Here is a 19,295-nt window from a genome sequence, read left to right as displayed (position 1 = left end):
ATTTTTTCATTTGAGGGACATGGTTTCATTTTTATAATCTCCTTTATTTATCGCCCCTTCCATATAAAAAGCCTCCACTTAGGCCTAACAAAGGTGACTCGACTTAAAATTGACACGAAATTACCTAGACCAAACATGAAATTTGATTTATCAAATGTTGTCTTGACTGATGTGACCTAATCCACATGACACGACTCGTGATCCCATTCAAAATGATCCAAAGTGACCCCGTATGATTAGAATTTTGAAACAATTAAAAACGGTATATTATCTATAGTAATATAATTGAGCCATGGTTAATGCACTCATTTAACAAATAAAATAATTTTGCAAAATAGTCTTTATAGCCAAGTTAGTTATTATCGAGTACTCCCTCCATTCAACTCTAAATACAATATGGCCCCATTACACACTTGGCAATGTAAGATTTGAAATGTAAATATTTTCAGTTTTATGTTATAAATAAATATAAAAGTTTGATATTTTGCATTTATAAGGACGAATTAAAAAAGATCCACATGAATATACTCTTTTATACATTACTCCCTCCGTACCAGATCAAAGGTAACACTTACTATAAACGGACGTACCACACCAAAGGTAACATTCCTTATTTGGCCCACAACATTACCTAGTTATCCATATACCCATTTGATATTTACATAAAATGTCATTACATACCCCACCTACCAACCCACAATTAAACTTATAATTACATATCCCACCTATTTTTTCCCTCTTTACCCTTACTTTTTCCACCTTTTCTTAAATATTCCATTTTTCCCTACGTTACCTTTGGTGTGGTACAGAGGGAGTACATTGAATATTGAATATTTTCTTCGAACATAAATAGTGTCAAAATAACTCGTTAAATGTACACATATTCAAAAATAAGTCGATGATAACAAACCCAAATAACCAAACCCAATTAATTGATTTACGAATGTCCTGAACTCCTAACCTCCGCAAAATCCCTTCTCCAAAACAAAAAAAAAAATCACAAATTCTCCGGAGGGTATCCGTCACAAACTTGTGACGGGTACCATATTGTCTCACAAAAAACCCATAAGGGTGAGAGAAGGAGCACATGGGGTGGGTGCCCACCTTGTCTCCTCTACCCATCTCCTCTCACAAAATACCCGTCGCAAGATCCGACCCGTCACAAGGGAGACCTACTGAAAAAAAAAAAAAAATCGTCAAAATCTTCGATGCTACATTCTAGCCCAAGTCTCCAAATCATCTCACCCAGTACACCACCGCACTAACACGACGGCGACGGCGGAGATTCTTGAGGGTTTTCCGAAGTTGTGATGCATCAAACTCAAATGCAATCGACACGTGTACCCCTTTTTTCACCTTCACACCTTTACTACCAGGTACAGCACCACATATTACTTTCTATTCATTCTATTGATGTTTAGTGTCTTCTTTCCATTTCCTCAACATTTATGCTTTCTTCTGGTAATCGAGATTGTAATATTGCGATCATTTGTTTTACCTTTTTTATTAATCCAAGGTAAGCAAATGATTGGGGCCAAGGGAGTATTATACTCCCATCCAAACCAAAGGTTACATTTGACTTTTTGGCACTATTCATGATTGTAGATAATCTTTGGTATTATTAGTAATGTATAAGAAAAAACATAGCCATATGAGATCTTGTTTGATTCATCGTCATGAATGCTATAAGAATATCAAGTTTTTATAATTTTTAATAATATGTAACTAAAGATATTTATGTTGCAAAACGCGCCTTGGCAAGCGTAATAAAGTCAAATGTAACCTTTGGTTTGGATGGGAGGGAGTATGTTTGAAGAGTTTATGCATTCAACTCTTTATGCCTAAAGTATAATTCCGAAAACGACGAGTTACTTGGTGAGTTGTACGGAGTAATAGATATTGTGTATCTTCAGAATAATTGAGTTATGACGAGGCTAGTATTCTAGGTTACCCGAGCTTTTAGCTCTGCTAATTCCGAAAACGTTGAGTTATTAGCTAATTACCGATTCACAGATTGCGGTGTCCAGTGTCATATGGGGGCTTTGTTGTGCCTGTATTTGCTTGACCCATTGGTTATGAATTATGATTTACGGCAAGGCTCTTTTCCTTATTAGCCCATATAATTCTTGCTGTTCCGTCAATTTGCATTAGGAAGGAACCAACCTGGGCTGTGACCATAAAGTTTCCCTCTCCCCACCATCTTGTCTTGCAGCATTGCCAGCATACCTTATGCGCTTGGGTCACAAATCCCAGTTGTCTCCATACTTCCATCTGATGCTTCCAGGAATCCAGGGTTTATAGTAGCAGGAGCCTGTGTATATCAGGGGCGGATGGAGGGGGGAAAGTGAGGGCAGAAAAAAAAAAAACTTGAAAATCTGGAAAAGAAAAGAAAGACGCGACAAACTCAAAGACAAACAATACAAACATTGTACCCAAAATAAAACAAAACAAAACCTAGATCCCAAATTCAACCACCATCTGCCGTCGACTTACCACCTCACCACCGTCCTCCTCCTTACCTCCGGCTGTCCACACTCCACGGTCCACCACTCCATCTATCGCCTGCCGCTTACTCGAGTACTTGCCTAGCTATTTGTTCTTATTAGTTTGTTTAATTCGATTAGTTTGTTCTTGATTGTTTGATTAATTCGATTAATTTGTTCTTACTACTGTTATAAGTTTGATTAATTCGATTAATTTGTTCCCCAAAACCTAGATCCCAAATTTGTTCTTATTAATTTGTTAATTTATTAATCTATTTGTGTAATTGTAGATTTGTGCTAGTTTAGATTGATTAGTTGGTTAATTATCCCATTTCTCTCAAACCCTAAATCACTCACTAGTCTCACTTAGCAATTAATTTCGATTTTAATATTGTTTGTTTGTATATTGAATGATTGATGATGAAAAAGAATACCTTAGCATATCTTTGAAGTCAGAAGTCATTAAACACGTCAATACATAGACAGTTATAGCGACCACCTACTAATTCGTGCAAACATTCAAATTTACTCTATCAAATTTACTCGTCTGTGATCATCAGTTTAGAGTAGCAGTTTAGAGTAGCAGCCTAGTGCTGTGAGGTTATGTTGAATAATTTCAGAGATTTGATGCAGCCTCGATCAAATTTACTCGTCTGTGATCATCTCAAGTTTTCTTAGAATGATGTTATTCTTAATCGACCAACGGCTTTTTCAGGGGAATTAGTTTGCGCGATCTAAGTGACATGAGGAATGAAAGCTGGTTTGTATTTTGAGTTCTCTTCAAGTTATGAATTCATTAGTCCAATGCGCCAAGCTCTTGCAGCTTATAAATTACTACATATAGTTGCCATTAAGATTGTGAGTTGGATGAAGATGAGTGTCATTTGCGACCGTGTACCATCTTTAACTTAGAACTTAGGATACTTATGTGGTTGGCATCTACCTTTGTTAGCCTTGTTTAATCAAAAAAATAAGGACCTATTCTGTTACAAGGAAGGTTTCTGTGTAATTTCTACGCCTCTATTGTATTGAACTTAGGATACTTATCTTAGGATACTTATATTACTATGTATTGACGATATAAGAATTTAATGTACAAATGTTGTCCGCAATTTTTTTTCTTAATGTGCCACCCCTTTACTCAAATTCCGGATCCGCCCCTGGTGTATATGTGCTCTTAGGTTGGACTGTGATTGAGCTTGGTTCCTCTGAAGGGTATACGTAGTTCCTCTGTAATAACACTTACAAGGGTGCTGGATTAGATGATGGCTGGCTGTGAGGTTTTGTCGTTGTGCTTTATGTGAGCATGCACATTTCAAGACAATACCACAACCAGGCGTTTCATGATGTGTCGGAAAAAATTAACCATTGTTTTCCTACACTTCTTCCTTTGAATTGAGTTGCATGGAGTATACATTTTTCAAAATATGTGAAAGGGGTTATGAAAAATGTATACTCACTCTGTCACGTTTATTTGTTTGCCTTTAATTAAAATATTCCTCACAAAGAATAAAAAGGTAAACAAATGATTGGGACTAAGGGAGTACTGTTCATTAGAATAGAGGGAGTATTGATAAGTAGATTAATGGTAACATTAGAGGCTAAAACTAAGGCAGATAGTTAAGTATAGATTTATTTGAATTTGGTTTGGGATCGTAAAATTCTTTTTCTTTCTTTCTTTTCACTTTAGATGCCATTCAGTTACACCTCTGATGCCGTGGTGATTTCTTGTATTCTGAGTTGTGGTCATCATGTAGAACGGAACTAATAAGAATATAAGATTGATGTCTCTTCAGGAGAGCTCAAGCCCCAAGGGATTTGTATGCTAGACTGTCTTTTATAAATTATATCCTAGGAGATATACACACGAACGCACATAAGGAGACTTCAAATTTTTCTTTTGCTTTCAATCTATGTGCCTTAAACTTTCTGCTTGAACGTTTTTTTTTTTCGTTTGACTTTCTTTTAATTACAAAATTGTAATATTATATTAGATCTCTCTTGATTTTTTTGATCCAGTTTAAGAGAAGCAAACACATGGTAGCAATGAACATTCGGTGCTTCAGTAAGCATGTTTCTCTCCCCACCCAACATCTGCGTCCTGTGCTGCTTCCACCCCCTATGTAATTTCTCCTCTGCTAACTGTCTGATTTCTTTGTTTTGACGTTGACTTGCTTGATTTGTAAATATAGTAAGGGAGTTTTGTGGGTGTATGAAACTTTTCTAGGGAAACTCATTTGTGGTGCGTGGTTCCTGATGAAGTAAAGAGCTCTTCACTTTTGAATCAGTATATGGAAATCCTTTCGCCTTCTGAGAAACAAAATGTGCTAAGGTTGGGCGAAGATAAGCACCAGAAGAGAGCTCTTCTAGCTCGCGCTCTTGTTCGTGCCACCATTGCTAGATGTATGGCTTGATAGCTTTTTGAGTTTTGCGTGTTTCTGGTTTTACAGTTTACATATTAAGGTCTGTGTGTCTGTATTATATACTTGAAGAATGATGGGAGGTACTCATTATATTACATCGTGCTAGATCAGACAAGTATGTACATTGACCCAAGATCATTGCAGTTCAAGAAAAACACACATGGCAAACCAGAGGTTTGTCTTAGTTTCCTGCTTTTCAGTTCATAACTTAATTTCTCTACTTGTTAAGCATCTGATCACTGTTGTTTTCTGTACAACTTCAGGTTGATTGGCAGCATTCACCTGACTGGAGCCCTCCGCCATTGCATTTCAACATATCACACACTTCTTCATTGATTGCTTGTGGGATCTCTACCTATTCTCCGGTGAGTTTCGGCCCCCTCTCCAATCAATATTATCTGCTTCGAAAATTGCCATTACACTTTGCCTTGATGATTCCAAATTTTCTGCTGTGTAGATTGGAATCGATGTGGAAGAAAAGACACGGATATTAAAGAATAATGTAATGTCATTTGCTCGTCGCTTTTTCTGTCCAGATGAAGTAGAACACTTGGCTAAGATTCTAGATCCTGAACTTCAACGCCTGGAATTTCTGAAGTTATGGACTCTTAAGGTATATATTCTACTCTCAAAGACACTTCCATGCTGGTCTGCCATGTATGAGTGACAATTTTTAACAATCATGTGTAAATTACAGAGCGATGAGTTTTTGAAAATTTCAAGCAGATATGGAAACACATCTTCATCCTTTCATTGAGAAAGTTTCTGTGGTAGAACTCTAGCTAAAAGTTTACAACCTAGTACTCTCGTACTCATTGTTTTTGGAGGAGTGCAAATGTCCAATGTTGGAACTTGTGAGTTGTGATACGAATGATTTTTTTTGTTAATGGGTTGGAGGATGGTGGTGGTGCGTGAAGGTGTAGCCTATATTATGATCTCTCTTTTTCTCCTGGAAGCAGATAGGCTGTTAGCCTTTAGGCTGTTAGACTGCGTACATCGACCCCTCCCCGTACCCCACAATTTGTGGGAGCCATTTAGGCACTGGGGTAATGTGACCCCCCTTGCTCCCACATGTTGTTGTTGTCGTCGTCGTAGATATTCTTCTCCAAAACTGAGAAGTTATTTATCTAGATAACAGTGCAAGTACTTGTTACAATTGGAATGAAAACCATGGGTGATGCATGTGAATCAAATTACAGGAAGCTTATGTAAAAGCACTAGGAAGGGGATTTTCGGGTGCGCCCTTTAATACCTTCAGGATTCACATGGAACCTCATACTGATAGAATTTCAGATACTGCAGACTCCAAGGTATTCTAATAAAATTCCTGTTCATGATCTATATATCGATATTTTACTTGCATATTCTGTTTGAATTCCTTGTTTCTCTACCATTTATGAATCAAACATATTGGAGAGATAATGTTGGCGTTTTGGGGGTGGTGACAGGTATGTGGAATTGATGTTAAATCAAGTGAAGATCCCAACAAGTGGAACTTCGCGCTTCTGGAGCTGGCTGATTCTCATTTTGCAGCTGTTTGTACAGAGAATAGCGAAGGTCAGTGTTGGCTAATATTGTTGCTCAATATCCATTTTAACTGAATGTAAACTGAAAATTGTCAGGAGTCGAGATGCAGGTAATGAAGTAACTCCACTGTCATTAAGAGTGTGGAAGACTGTTCCTTTTTCGGAAGATGTATGCATTTCTGGGACTCAATCTGTGGTCACCATAGGGGGTTTTGTCAAACAGCTCTCCCAGTATCAATAAAATGATGGTTTCTTTCAGCTGTGCAATCATCTTATGTCTATCAACAGATGAAACCCATTATCTTGCGCTCTTCCCACCTTCTCTACTCTCTTCTTTTCTCCTTTTGATTATCTTCTTAACTCGACCAGGATATCCAGATACCGTTTGTTAGATGCTTGTTGTAGTTTGTACCTACCAATTTTTTTCACTCTGACTCCGTAAATACATATTACTAAACTGAAATTCTTTGTATAAATTTTTCATTGATAAGTAACCCATTCTCTATTCCCGTTTCTTAAAACATACATCTTTGTAAAAATCTCATTCAGATTTGTTCGGGACGGAGTAAGTTCAATACAGAGTAATAATCTCATACATATTTGTGTTGATGCTAAGCTCTGCAGTTAGGAAAAAGTAACATTGTACACGAAGTCACTTTCTGATGAATACGATAATTTAACTTGGCATATGTAGAATCATTTGACAAATTTAATACTTACTCGGTCCCATCATTTGTGTACTCTTCTTTTGACACAAAGATCAAGGAAAAAGGAGATCATTATCACAAATTCTCATTGAAGACATGATATATCCGTCACAAGCTGAAGACGGATACCATTTTACCTCACAATGTACCCACTTTTTCTCTCTGCAACACTATTCATGTGGTCCCCTTTCTCCACTAACCCATTTTGTTACCATTTTATCTCACAAAATATCCGTCACAAATGGTAACCCGTCACAAGGGAGACCAATTGGATCATTATTTGTGGTTATTGTGATTGGATGATATAAGTTGACAATAATAACTGTTGGTGAAAGATGAAATTACTTGTATTAAAAATATGCATAATATAGAAAGGTAAACAAATGAATTTAAACTCAAGTTACGAGATGTCACTCATACTTTTACCAACTGAAATAACTAACGAAGCAACAAGTTACACGGGAGCGCGGAATAACAATTGATGAATTTTACCGTTGCTCATAGGATTACATAGAATTCGGTATGGATGACGGGTGTGCCACTTGTGCAGTTAGATTTTAGATAAGATATTTTCCGCCATTATCACTTTTACCAAGAAGCTACACCCAGCTTCATTTCAATGGAGGCGATACAGTTAGCATCAACCACTCCATATTACCGCCCTTTTTCCACCAACGCTGTTGTCAAATCATGCACCACCATCTCTTCATCTTCATGGAGTGGTTCATCCCTCGCCGTCGGCCTCTCTTCCCGTAATTCTTGCTCTGTGAGTACTACTTTCATCTTCACCAGCTTTTTCGTACTGACGATAACTCATATAAGACGGTTGCTCACTGAATTCATGTCTTATAGGAGTACCTTATTTAGTGAATTGAGTTAATGAGTTAGCTGTATGATTTAGCCATCTTACTCAACATTAGTTGTTTCGTATTTGTTTTAACGATGATTTGACTTTGGTTTTGGATTACAATGGAACAAAACAAAATGATTCAATAAACTGGTTGTGCTGCACGCCTGCGCACTTCTTTCTATTGTGAAGTATTAGTCATTTGATGCAGTTTTTATTTATTTTGAGTTATTCGGAAGCAATCTATCCCGCAATTTGCGGAAGCGCTGGAGGCATTGGGGGTATCGTTCTTGTTATTTGAGTACGAGTTTTCTGAGTGTAAGTATATGTAATATTGTTGCATTATGGCAATGATAGAGAGAGTTGTGGGGAGCAGTGAATTCAAAGGCAATCATTCAAAGAGATCGTAGAGGTGTGGGATTAGTAGTTAAGGCGGAGATGTTTGGGCAGCTTACTACTGGCCTTGAAGCTGCTTGGACCAAACTCCGCGGCCAAGGTTCTTTTCTCTTTACTTCCAATTTTACTTATTATCTTCATCTTTGCAATTGGCTTCACTGGTATGTATATCTTGTTATAATGCCTCCAACTTGCAATTATAGTGCTCGCAGAAATCACAGTTGATATGGTTGTATAACTACATTAGTGAAATGCCGCGTATTATTGGTACATATGAGTTTGAAAGCACTTGTTCAGTTTGTGAATTATGAAGTTTGATTGTATTCTTTAGTGAAACTGTAAGTGTTGTAATTTGTTAACGAACTTGATTTCTCATCAGAATTTACTCATCAGCGGACTATCATTGAGTTCAATTCACTTAAGTTTTCCAAAACAAATGCTAGTTGGAGAGATACTGTTTTTTTATTACTAGCAAGGCAATTAGGATTAACCAATGGAGTCACTAACTTCAAATTTAGGCTTTCTATCTAAATTACTCCCTCCATCCCGGTCATTTGTTTGCCTTTGATTTTGCCACAAAGACCAATGACAGAGGAGGGAGCCAATTATTAGATGACAAGTGGACAAATTGAGTGTGGAGGATTCAACTTCCCATCAAAGGCATTCCTAAAATAGAAAGGCAAACAAATGATTGAGATACCCGAAAATGGAGTAGGCAAACAAATGACCGGGACGGCGACCAACCCCTCTTACCCCACTGTTTGCGGGAGTCTTTGGGGCTTTGGGTTGTTGTTGTTGTTGTTGTTGTGGTGGTGGTGGTGGTGGTGGTGGTGTGATCACTGGTCATCTCATTATGTTGAAATACTAGACTAACAGTCGCCTTTGTTCCCGTATACCAAGTAAAGAGTGTCGTGAGATCATCCCAAAGCAAAATAAGACATGACTACTAATTAAAAGTAGAGCTGCCTATATGAGAACTGTAGTCTCTACTAGCCTGTTATTATCATCAATGTTTTTTGTATTGACTAAACTCAGGAGTGGTAATTTTTTGATCGAGTTAAATTCTAATTGATGGAGAACCTAAGTGCATAAAGGACATATGGTTTGGATAAGTCTGCATTGATTGTTAACTTTTGAGTTTATTCATGCAAGATGTGTTTCTGTAGTTTGGTAAGCTTAAATGATTTTCATATAATTTAACTTCAATGTGTATAAATGAACTTAGCCTGACCTTCTTTCTCTTTATTGTCTTTAGAGGTCTTAACAAAAGAGAACATTGCTGAACCCATGCGAGATATCCGAAGAGCTCTGTTGGAAGCAGATGTGGGTTTCTAGTCGGCTGAACAGCTGATCATTTTCTAGTGCATAGCTTTATACCTCCTACATTCGTTAACATCTGCCTTATGTTTCACCAGGTCAGCCTTCCAGTTGTACGAAGATTTGTTCAATCTGTGACAGATCAGGCTGTTGGAGTCGGATTGATTAAAGGAGTGAAACCTGACCAGCAATTAGTAAAAGTACTTCTGCTATGCCTTTTTTATGTCTTATGTTTTATAATTCATCCACCTTGGCACAATGTCTTCATTTGTATACAAGGTATAAGGGTCTCCTGTACAGTCCCAAAACATGTTTATTTCATCAGTCATACCCATCCCAAGACGACAGTGCGGGCCCGTGTTTTGCGCACAGCAGCATCTAACTGACAATAAGCTACTTATTTTGTACCACAGATCTTATTCTGAGGAAAAAAATGTAGAATTAGGCTCTCTGCACAACTTTTTACAGCTACTATTTCAATTATGGCCCATAAATATTGAATTGTGATGACACCGAGTCCATTTAAAGAACCCTTATATCATAAAAGAACAGACGCTGTCTTGATTTCTCTACATCATAGCACAATAAATATTCTGAACGGTTCAGCAGCTTATCACTTCTGTTTCTTGTTTGTTTCTTGGTCCAAATTTTATTACATACTAACAGCTAAGTGTTCACTTTCTGCGACTTCTGACTTCCTCTTCTCCTTTTTTGAATGAAAAAAATTTCTTTCTTTGTGTTTGTACTGATAGACCGAGTCGTAGGAAAAAAGGCTGGTAACCGTATGTATGAAGTTAAGACTCTGACTATTCACATTCCATGCTACCTCTTGCAGATTGTGCGTGATGAGCTAGTAAAGTTGATGGGTGGAGAAGTTTCTGAGCTTGTTTTCTCAAAATCTGGACCCACTGTAATACTACTGGCAGGGTTACAAGGTGTTGGGAAGACTACTGTCTCTGCAAAGTTGGCATTTTATCTTAAGAAGCTGGTAAGAGCTAAATTATTCAGGATACTGCTGCTCTTCTCTCTTTTTTTTGCCCTCCCTAAATCAGCATTCTGCTTTGTAGTAGGGTTCAAGTGTGTAATTAGTCATAGCTTTTCTACAGGGGAAGAGCTGCATGCTCATTGCAGGAGATGTCTACAGACCTGCAGCAATTGATCAGCTTGTGATTTTGGGAAAGCAGGTAACAATACAAACTAGATAATTCGTATCATGTTTGCTTCTAGTAAATGGCATTCTGTGAGATTTTTGTGCTAGATACCGTGTTGAATATATACATACCTGCTATGATAGTGAATCTTCCACTATAAATATAACATGCTTCACGACTTTTCTGTTGCTCAAAGTGTTAAAAAAGGTGAACTTGACAATGTACCAGAGTTGACGTATTCCATTATATGTGATGGACATAATTCATATGAATATTTTTAAAAAACTCAAAGTTAAGATCCCACTTTTCATGCACATATCTGTATATGTTTTAATAGTCGCTGATACAATTTTTTTTCTATTAAGATTATCAATTCTCATTTAACGGCCCCATAGCTTCATCTATTGCTATGTATCATTTTTGTTAGATGAGGTAATTTCAGTCTCATGTTTATCAATAAGCTTGTGACAGGTGGATGTACCCGTCTATACAGCAGGTACTGATATTAAGCCTTCAGATATAGCGAAGCAAGGATTGGCAGAGGCCAAAAAGAATAATATCGACGTTGTCATAGTGGACACTGCTGGGAGACTTCAGGTGCTATTGCATTTTAAATGCTTAAAACTTCTGTCCTGGGTTGACTTGACTTCATTAACTTTGCTTCAGTTTTGACAGATTGACAAGGCTATGATGGATGAGTTGAAAGAAGTGAAAAAAGTAGTAAATCCTACTGAAGTTTTGCTAGTTGTTGATGCAATGACTGGCCAGGAAGCCGCAGGTGAGGAATTATTTGCATGTGTGCTACACCTACAAGTCATTTTATTTTAGTGTACTGAGTATGAATACCAAGTGTTATGTAGTACAGAGTAAGTGTTAAGAATTCTACATCAGCCTGACTGACTGAGCTTATAAATTTATGCAACAGTACTATTGTTCTTGTCCTTCATAACCTAGTTTAGTGTTTGAAATTTGAATGTAGCTCTGGTCACCACTTTTAATCTTGAGATTGGTATTACTGGTGCTATCTTGACAAAGCTTGATGGAGATTCTCGAGGTGGTGCAGCTCTTAGTGTCAAAGAGGTATGTATGCTCATTGAGCTAATTGGAGCTAACTCAAGAGTCCCCAAGTGAGGGGAGCTTACTTTTGTTCCTCTTTCCAAGTCTTAAAAGAGTTATATTATTCTTTTTGTGAATCTTTTCCTTTCGTAATATCTGCTTGGATTTGAATCAAGTCATGCAATTTGGGGTTTATGATCTCTGGTGTAGCTTGTGTCGAGTCAATTTGTTTAAAAGATGTTTTAGGAACTGAACTATGCAGGAAGCCCTGAGCTACGATTTATTTCTTCTATTCCCATTCGAACATTTCTTAGTGACGTTAAAGCTAGCAGAGTGAAGTCATGTGCTAAAATTGTTTCACAACCATGTTCTGAATTATGATGTCTTAAAAAGGCAGGCTTTAAAGTAGTACAGAAGAGGCTTATATTGTATTCATGCTTCCAGTTCAAGGCTTTAGTTCATGAAGCTTCTGGAAACCACAGTGCCACACTCAGCTAAATCTGAGGGAAACATTTTTTCCAAGTTCATTGAACATTTAATCCTGAAAATCTTAGGTCTCTGATTTGGGTGAAACGACTAATTAAGGTTTACTCCTCATTAGTATTTGCCTATATCATTTAGTAGCAAACTTGCAATGGAATGGATGCTTTGATTTTACGTGACAACGGAAATAAAATTTCATATTGTTGCATCAGATGACTTCCTTATAGTTTAATTCCTTTTTCTGTGTTCTATCGAAAAGCTTTCTCTCTATCCTCATCACGGGCCTGAGCCCTGCATGCATTTCTGCTGTAGACCTGTTGTTTACGATTATTTGTTTTCAGGTGTCTGGAAAGCCAATCAAACTTGTTGGTCGAGGAGAGCGTATGGAAGATCTTGAGCCTTTCTACCCTGATCGTATGGCTGGACGAATCTTAGGGATGGGAGATGTACTTTCATTTGTGGAGAAGGCTCAACAAGTTGTAAGTGTCATACATATTGAACTCCCACTTCTCTGTGATGTGTTGAAGGATATTCACATGGCTTCTGAAACTGTCTTTAGATGCAACAAGATGAGGCCGAGGACCTTCAGAAGAAGATAATGAGTGCAAAATTTGACTTCAATGACTTCCTAAAGCAAACTCGGGCAGTTGCTCAGATGGGTTCCATGAGCCGTGTTATTGGGATGATTCCAGGCATGGCAAAGGTAATAAAAAATAACGAGCCACTTTTTTGTTAAGAAATATATCGCGTGTATTCTCCTTCCTTAACTTTCCATTTCCAATGGAGCTAAAGACCCATTACTCTTTGGTTTCGGATTACGATGGAATAAAGCAAAATGGCTCACCAAAGTGGATATACTTCTTTTTATTGTGAAGTAGCAGTCGTACGATACATTTCTCAACGCCAGTTTTCATCTTGGGTCATTCAAACAGCCTCTTTGTGTTTTAAAACAAGGGTAAAGCTGCTTACATCCAAGATCCAACCCCCTCACCCCGCAAGTTTACCATTGAGGTATTGCGGTCGTGTTGTTGTGGTAATAAGCTTAATTTAGGCTTGAGATGTATGATATTTAGCTCTTTTTTTTTTCAACGCCTTCATATTCCGTGAAATTCGAAGAATATTTATTTTACCAAAATGCTTTAATTCTTGATTATATTCGTTCAGGTCACTCCTGCACAAATTCGAGAAGCAGAAAAGAGTCTGAAGTTTATGGAATCAATGATTGAAGTAATGACCCCAGGTCATAATCTCTGGAGCTATTACGGCACTTCATTGAGCATGTCTTTTATTGTTTTAAAACTCTTCCGGTATCCATTGTGTTCTTGAGTTCTCTTTGGAAATTGCCTTGTGGATGTTTGGTTCGGTCTAATTGTCTGAAAATGCTTCAGTCAATCTGGTGCCTGCTGGTAGTTGTCTATTGCTATTTTTAGGGGTTGATTTGAAGTATAATGCTGTTGCATGCATATTTTTTCTTTAAAAACCGTAGCTCAGCGTAACATATTTCACGGTGAATGCTACCTCAACCCAACCTGTGTGGTACTGCCGTACTGGGACATAATGCCACCTGTGATTGGAAAATAAATAGAAGTGTCTGCCAACGTTCTTGCTGTACACGTGGACATCAAATCCTGAAACATATTGATGCACTACCTGACCTTGCCAGCGCGTCATTGTATGCTACTGCAATTGCAACCTCCACTGGTACCACAATTTTAGTACGGAGTACCACGGTTAGCACAACTTGTGTTTAATCAAACAACGTTCTCTTCACCCTATAGAGAGATGCTAAATCAATCCGGAGTAGTATTTTCTGATTCATTGAACTGCTTGATCTCCCTTGGATGTTCACTGGGCCTATTCTGTTTTTGCAGAAGAAAGAGAGAAGCCAGAGCTTTTGGCTGAATCACCACAAAGGAGAAAGCGAGTGGCTCAAGATTCAGGGAAAACCGAGCAGCAAGTACGCACACCTAGCAATCTATGATAACATTTAATGTTCTTAGGATTGTAGTCTCATGACTGAATTAGTGTCATCGTCTTTAATGATTATAGGTAAGTCAGCTGGTAGCGCAACTGTTCCAAATGCGGGTGCGCATGAAGAACTTAATGGGTGTGATGGAAGGGGGATCTATACCTGCCCTCAGCAATCTTGAGGAGTCGCTTAGAGCTGAACAAAAGGTTTGTATGTTTTATGTGTGTATAATGTAGCTGATTTTTCAACAGCTGGTTCCTAACACATATCCTGGGGCAGGCTCCACCTGGGACAGCGAGAAGAAAGAGAAGAACACCGTCAAGAAAGCAATATGCTGATTCAGGTTCAACAAGACCGAGTCCTCGTGGCTTTGGGGCTAACTGAAACCACCCAACTCTGTCTTCAACAACTCTGCAGCATCAAACATGACTGCTGTGAGGTATAACCTGGTAATTTTCGGTTGCAACTTGCAAGTGCTCAATGATTTCCATTATTGATTCTCAAAATCGAGCATGCATGTTGCTGTAAAACGTAGACGTCCTGGAGATTCATTCATGCCGGTATGCACCAATTATGTAATTTTTGATATTCAAGGAACTGGCTACGAAGAAATATAAACTTTAAAATTGTTGCGGCAAGAAGTGATTTTCTACACATAACATGGAGATCAATGTCCTTGTATTCTGGAAGTCTGAATTGTTTCCTAAATATAGTAAATACGACAGAGTATCCATCCATCTTCTGAGTTGTCTCAAAATCAGTACTTCATTGTTACTCTAGATCCCCAAGTGCTAGTAAAAATAGTGCAGGAAAAGCATGAATAGCAGATTCTGGGAGAAATTGACCTCAACTGTGTCTCACTTACGCGGCGATGAGGTGTGATGTTCCCTTAAAATTTTATCCATTTTCACTACTCAATACTCAATCATTATGTCTGTACTTGATCAAGTGTAGTCCAAGTAACTGAATCTTAGCCAATCTTCTGATCAATATCCATCAATATGGATATCGTTAAAAGATCGTTTGGAAATAACTTCTTTTATTTATTTTTGTGTAACTATTGGTGAGTTATATATACTTGAATGATCATAAAAAAAAGGGGTAAAATATAGTTGCGTAGTTGGGTGATAAATGAGAAATACATATATCCACGAAAAGTTAAATTATTATTTACTCGGATAAAACCAATTTACTTTTTTGTTCTTAATAATATTACTTTGCGTACTAGTTAAGAAGTGACTAAGAAAACATAAAATGAGCCATTAATGGCCTCTAAAAACATATGAAAACAAATACACACTATATGCTACCACGTATTGATTAATATTTACTATTGTCACACCATTTATCTATAGAAATTATAAAAATGAGTGATAATTTGAATTGGGAGTCGGAAAAAACTATCGAAAATTTCTTAAAATAAATGATGAATTAGTCACCAAAAAAACAATGTGATGAATTATATCATTAAAAAGAGCTCTAAGCTTTCTCCTTCATCTTTTTGGTTATTGCAAATGCAGCTCCAACCACAGCCAAAATCACTCCTGTGACTATAATGGTTGTTTTTAAGGCTTTCATTGGATCATCCTTCTCTTGTTTCTTCTTTTCTATATGCTTGATTTTATTCTTTACAATGTCCTGCATCACATTAAAATACGTATTAATTTAACTCATGTTTGGTATGAAGTAAATTATCATTAGCAGAATTAGATTGGTCAAATAAATTATAAAAGACAAATTTGATTGACTAATATATTTCATTAAAGCAAATTTTGTAAAAGTGTAGTAAATTAGCCGGTTTAGTTTGATAATTTGTTCTATATATGTATATAATGGTTGATTGTTTCCTTGTTAACAATCTAATAAGTGAATTGGTGGGTGAAAGAACATGTTTTTAAACCGTGAACTTAGTCTATTGTTTCAATATTCTATTTGCCACACAATCAAATTCGTAATTTATTAGTCAAATATACTAAAAGCCTTAATTATACTAAAAAAATTCTCAAATTTGTGGTTTACCAAACACAACATTATATTTTTAACTGCATTTGTGCATTTGAATATGATTTCCAGAATATGCCTATATAATAGGTATCAAGTTGATTTGTTGTTTATTTTTTTCGTCTAAAAAATATCACAAATTCTCCCTTATGACGGAGGGTATCCGTCGCAAACTTGCGACGGATACCATATCGTCTCACAAAAAACCCATAAGGGTGAGAGACAAAGCACATGGGGTGGGTGCCCACCTTGTCCCCTCTACCCATTTCCACTCACATAATACCCGTCGCAATATCCGACCCGTCGCAAGGGAGACCTACTGAAAAAATATAGGCCGTTTTTAAAATGATTATGTTTAGAAAAAAGATGAAAGTATTCACGACATCCATTTATATCAACAATTGGTCTCCCTTGTGACGGGTTACCATTTGTGACGGATATTTTGTGAGATAAAATGGTAACAAAATGGGTTAGTGGAGAAAAGGGACCACATGAATAGTGTTGCAGAGAGAGAAAAAGTGGGTACTTTATGAGGTAAAATGGTATCCGTCACTCAAGAGTGACGGATATGTGCCGTCACAAACAAGAATTTGTGTTATATCAATCAATGATTGAAAATAATAAGTAGTAGTGCAGTAAATTGTACTTTTTTAGAGCAAGTGCAATGGGAGAACTTTAAATAAATTTTTTCCATTGCTAAGTCATTTTTCACCATTTTCTAAATTTAAGAACTTTTTCCTTCAATGGAAGAACTTTTATTTTGTTCTTAATTGAGACCCATTATTAATTTTTCTTATCTTCATCACAATGTTTAATTTATTGAAATCAACAAAGAACTTGGTTCTTAAAAAAGAACCTAGTCCTTATTTGACAAACTCAAGGATATCTACAATGAAAAGAACTTTATTTTCAAAGTTGTTAATTGAGACCCAGCAGCTTGCAATAGATGGTTTTTACCTTAAATTTGTCAATAAAACAATATAAAGTCGAATGATACAACTCCAGCTAAGGTGTAAGAAGGCAAAAGTTTTATGTTTATTAAATTATATAATCGTGTTAATGTGTTAAATTCTAACTAATGTGGAGTAAAAACTATAAAAATTGTTACTTGACAAACTTACAAAAAATGGAAATGTGTATTTGAAAATGGTTGGGGCGTTGACTAGGGTTAATAATGAAACGAGACAGTCCGCGAGCAACTTGAGATCGGTTGGTCAAAGCTTGGCTCGAGTTCGGGTTCGACTTGAGAGCTTAACGAGTCAAGCCGAACAAACACTACCTTGACTCAAAAAACTCGCGAGCGGCTCGAACTTGTATGATTAGATAAAATATTGCTCATATTTTTCATATTTTATAAAAATATTTTATCATGATTATGTATGTTTACATATAACCTTTTGAGCCTTGTGATTGAAAATCTCCGAAGAAAAAAAATCAAAAAATGTATCATTATATATAGGTTCGATTTGAGCTTGAGTTTGCCTCGAGCTTGCGTTAAAGCTCGCAAGCTTTATAACGAGCATATTTTTTACCCGCTTGAGTAAGCTCAAGATCGGCTCAAGCTCGAGTTTTGACTCTTGAGCACAGGCTGAACAAGGTCAAGCTCGGACTCGGCTCGTTTCGTTAGCATCCTAGCATTGCCAAAGAAAAAGCGTACATAATTAATTAGGATATAGAAACTAATAGATTGTCGATTGTTTAAGGTCAAATCAATAGAGAATCCTGATCTTTTATAGGACAAAATAAGCATTCCATAAAAAAATAATTTAAGTAAAATAACGAAATCACACCTTAGGTATATGAGGCGACGCGGAATTAACTTGGAAATTATTGTCTTTCACAGAGTTTAATTCACCATCAATATTTGCATTTGGCAATGAAAAGGAATCGTTAGTTGCATCGTTTAAACTGCCTTCATCTGTCATTGTTAATTAATAAGGTTTGAATCTTTTTAATTAATGTTTGGACGAAGAGAAGATTTGAGATTTGATTTTACAATTACAAATTGAAAGTTAATTTGGTTAGAAGATGGGGGAACCATGTAATTTTAATCTAAATAAATCTAAGAAGAAATGAAGCAACTAATTTAAACCTCAAATTATTTACATCCTATTTTATTGGCTTACAAATTAGCGTGTTTACAAATTTGTCTCTAACTAATTCCTATTTGTAGGCAGATTTTACAACAAGTATCCCAACCTTTGTTATGTATTCTCAAATAATCAGATCTTTGTTATCTCACAATTAGCCAAAGTAACGGGGCTCTATTGCCACTTTCACAATTCTAAAAATAAACCAACTTTTACATTTTAACAATAAAAACCAAAAGTTTGCTTTTATATCACAGAAATATCCCACAATTTCTCTTGTATAGTAAATGATAATAATTTACTTATATTGTACCAAAATATAAACTTATTTTTACCTTGTTTACTAAAAAAGAATATTTAAAAAAAAATCTATAAAAATGTAAAAAAAGCTGGAAACAATTGATCATTTAGGAAAAGAAATGCTTCTCTATTTTTATAGTCTTTTAGAAAATAAGAAAAATTTAAAAGAAAATGAAAAAAGTGTTGAGAATAATTAATGGCTTAACTAATTACTAGTTTTAAACCCGTGCAAAATTGCACGGGTATGTATTTGGGCTAGTATTAATGTTTTTTTAATGTATTTTTTTTGCATTTCTATTGTACTTATCTAGTTGGTCTAAATCAGCGATCTACATAATTAATGTTTAAACTTGTTACAAATACATGTTCACGTGCAATGGTTTAAGAGGAAATAACAAAGGATATTTTTTTAAAAAAATATATCGTATTATCTAGTTTTTAAAAATTATACATGTAATTTATTCGCATTATATATAATCCAATCTCGTAATTAAATGTAATTCCTTCTCATAATTATGTATAGTACTCCCTCTATTTTTCTTTATA

The 19,295-nt window shown here is 36.3% G+C and overlaps 2 protein-coding genes and 1 long non-coding RNA gene across 6 annotated transcripts; 2 read left to right on the top strand and 1 right to left on the bottom strand.

The window, feature by feature from the left end:
• Positions 1-1,178: 1,178 nt before the first annotated feature.
• On the top strand, positions 1,179-7,025 carry LOC141647497 (uncharacterized). Of its 4 annotated transcripts, none has more exons than XM_074455707.1 (9): positions 1,179-1,376; positions 4,503-4,606; positions 4,711-4,886; positions 5,013-5,080; positions 5,170-5,271; positions 5,364-5,519; positions 6,106-6,216; positions 6,355-6,463; positions 6,543-7,025. In XM_074455707.1, exons 1-9 carry the CDS (start codon positions 1,311-1,313, stop codon positions 6,671-6,673), a joined length of 1,023 nt encoding a protein of 340 aa, XP_074311808.1. In that variant the 5' UTR covers positions 1,179-1,310; the 3' UTR covers positions 6,674-7,025. The 4 variants fall into 4 exon arrangements, with proteins under 4 accessions (XP_074311808.1, XP_074311810.1, XP_074311809.1 ...); XM_074455709.1 differs by having other exon boundaries at positions 1,196-1,516; positions 2,411-4,606; XM_074455708.1 differs by having other exon boundaries at positions 1,288-1,376; positions 4,478-4,606.
• Positions 7,026-7,606: 581 nt separating this feature from the next.
• Positions 7,607-15,095, top strand: LOC141647495 (signal recognition particle subunit SRP54, chloroplastic). The gene is made up of 15 exons (XM_074455706.1): positions 7,607-7,905; positions 8,344-8,482; positions 9,638-9,705; positions 9,798-9,899; positions 10,535-10,687; positions 10,806-10,883; positions 11,322-11,447; positions 11,526-11,628; positions 11,830-11,930; positions 12,731-12,868; positions 12,949-13,092; positions 13,554-13,629; positions 14,261-14,346; positions 14,439-14,564; positions 14,638-15,095. Exons 1-15 carry the CDS (start codon positions 7,759-7,761, stop codon positions 14,740-14,742), a joined length of 1,692 nt encoding a protein of 563 aa, XP_074311807.1. The 5' UTR covers positions 7,607-7,758; the 3' UTR covers positions 14,743-15,095.
• A 505-nt stretch (positions 15,096-15,600) lies between these two features.
• Positions 15,601-18,423, bottom strand: LOC141647496 (uncharacterized). Its single transcript, XR_012545753.1, has 2 exons — positions 18,150-18,423; positions 15,601-15,996 (listed from the first exon to the last, which is right to left on the bottom strand). It is a non-coding gene; the product is annotated as an uncharacterized LOC141647496 (long non-coding RNA).
• Between the last annotated feature and the right edge of the window lie 872 nt (positions 18,424-19,295).

Source organism: Silene latifolia, chromosome 3 (genome assembly GCF_048544455.1).
Source record: "Silene latifolia isolate original U9 population chromosome 3, ASM4854445v1, whole genome shotgun sequence".
NCBI classification, from domain to species: domain Eukaryota; kingdom Viridiplantae; phylum Streptophyta; class Magnoliopsida; order Caryophyllales; family Caryophyllaceae; genus Silene; species Silene latifolia.
The sequence above is the reverse complement of the archived record's forward strand: the minus strand, read 5'-3'. Positions and strand labels throughout refer to the sequence as shown.

Bases quoted from the DNA above. Each gene is read 5' to 3' on its own strand.
- LOC141647497 (XM_074455707.1), top strand. From the start codon at position 1,311: ATGCATCAAACTCAAATGCAATCGACACGTGTACCCCTTTTTTCACCT. The intron at 5,081-5,169 runs GTTTGTCTTAGT...GTACAACTTCAG, and splicing joins ACACACATGGCAAACCAGAG to GTTGATTGGCAGCATTCACC. The intron at 5,272-5,363 runs GTGAGTTTCGGC...TCTGCTGTGTAG, and splicing joins GGATCTCTACCTATTCTCCG to ATTGGAATCGATGTGGAAGA.
- LOC141647495 (XM_074455706.1), top strand. From the start codon at position 7,759: ATGGAGGCGATACAGTTAGCATCAACCACTCCATATTACCGCCCTTTT. The intron at 9,900-10,534 runs GTACTTCTGCTA...TACCTCTTGCAG, and splicing joins CTGACCAGCAATTAGTAAAA to ATTGTGCGTGATGAGCTAGT. The intron at 11,448-11,525 runs GTGCTATTGCAT...CAGTTTTGACAG, and splicing joins ACACTGCTGGGAGACTTCAG to ATTGACAAGGCTATGATGGA.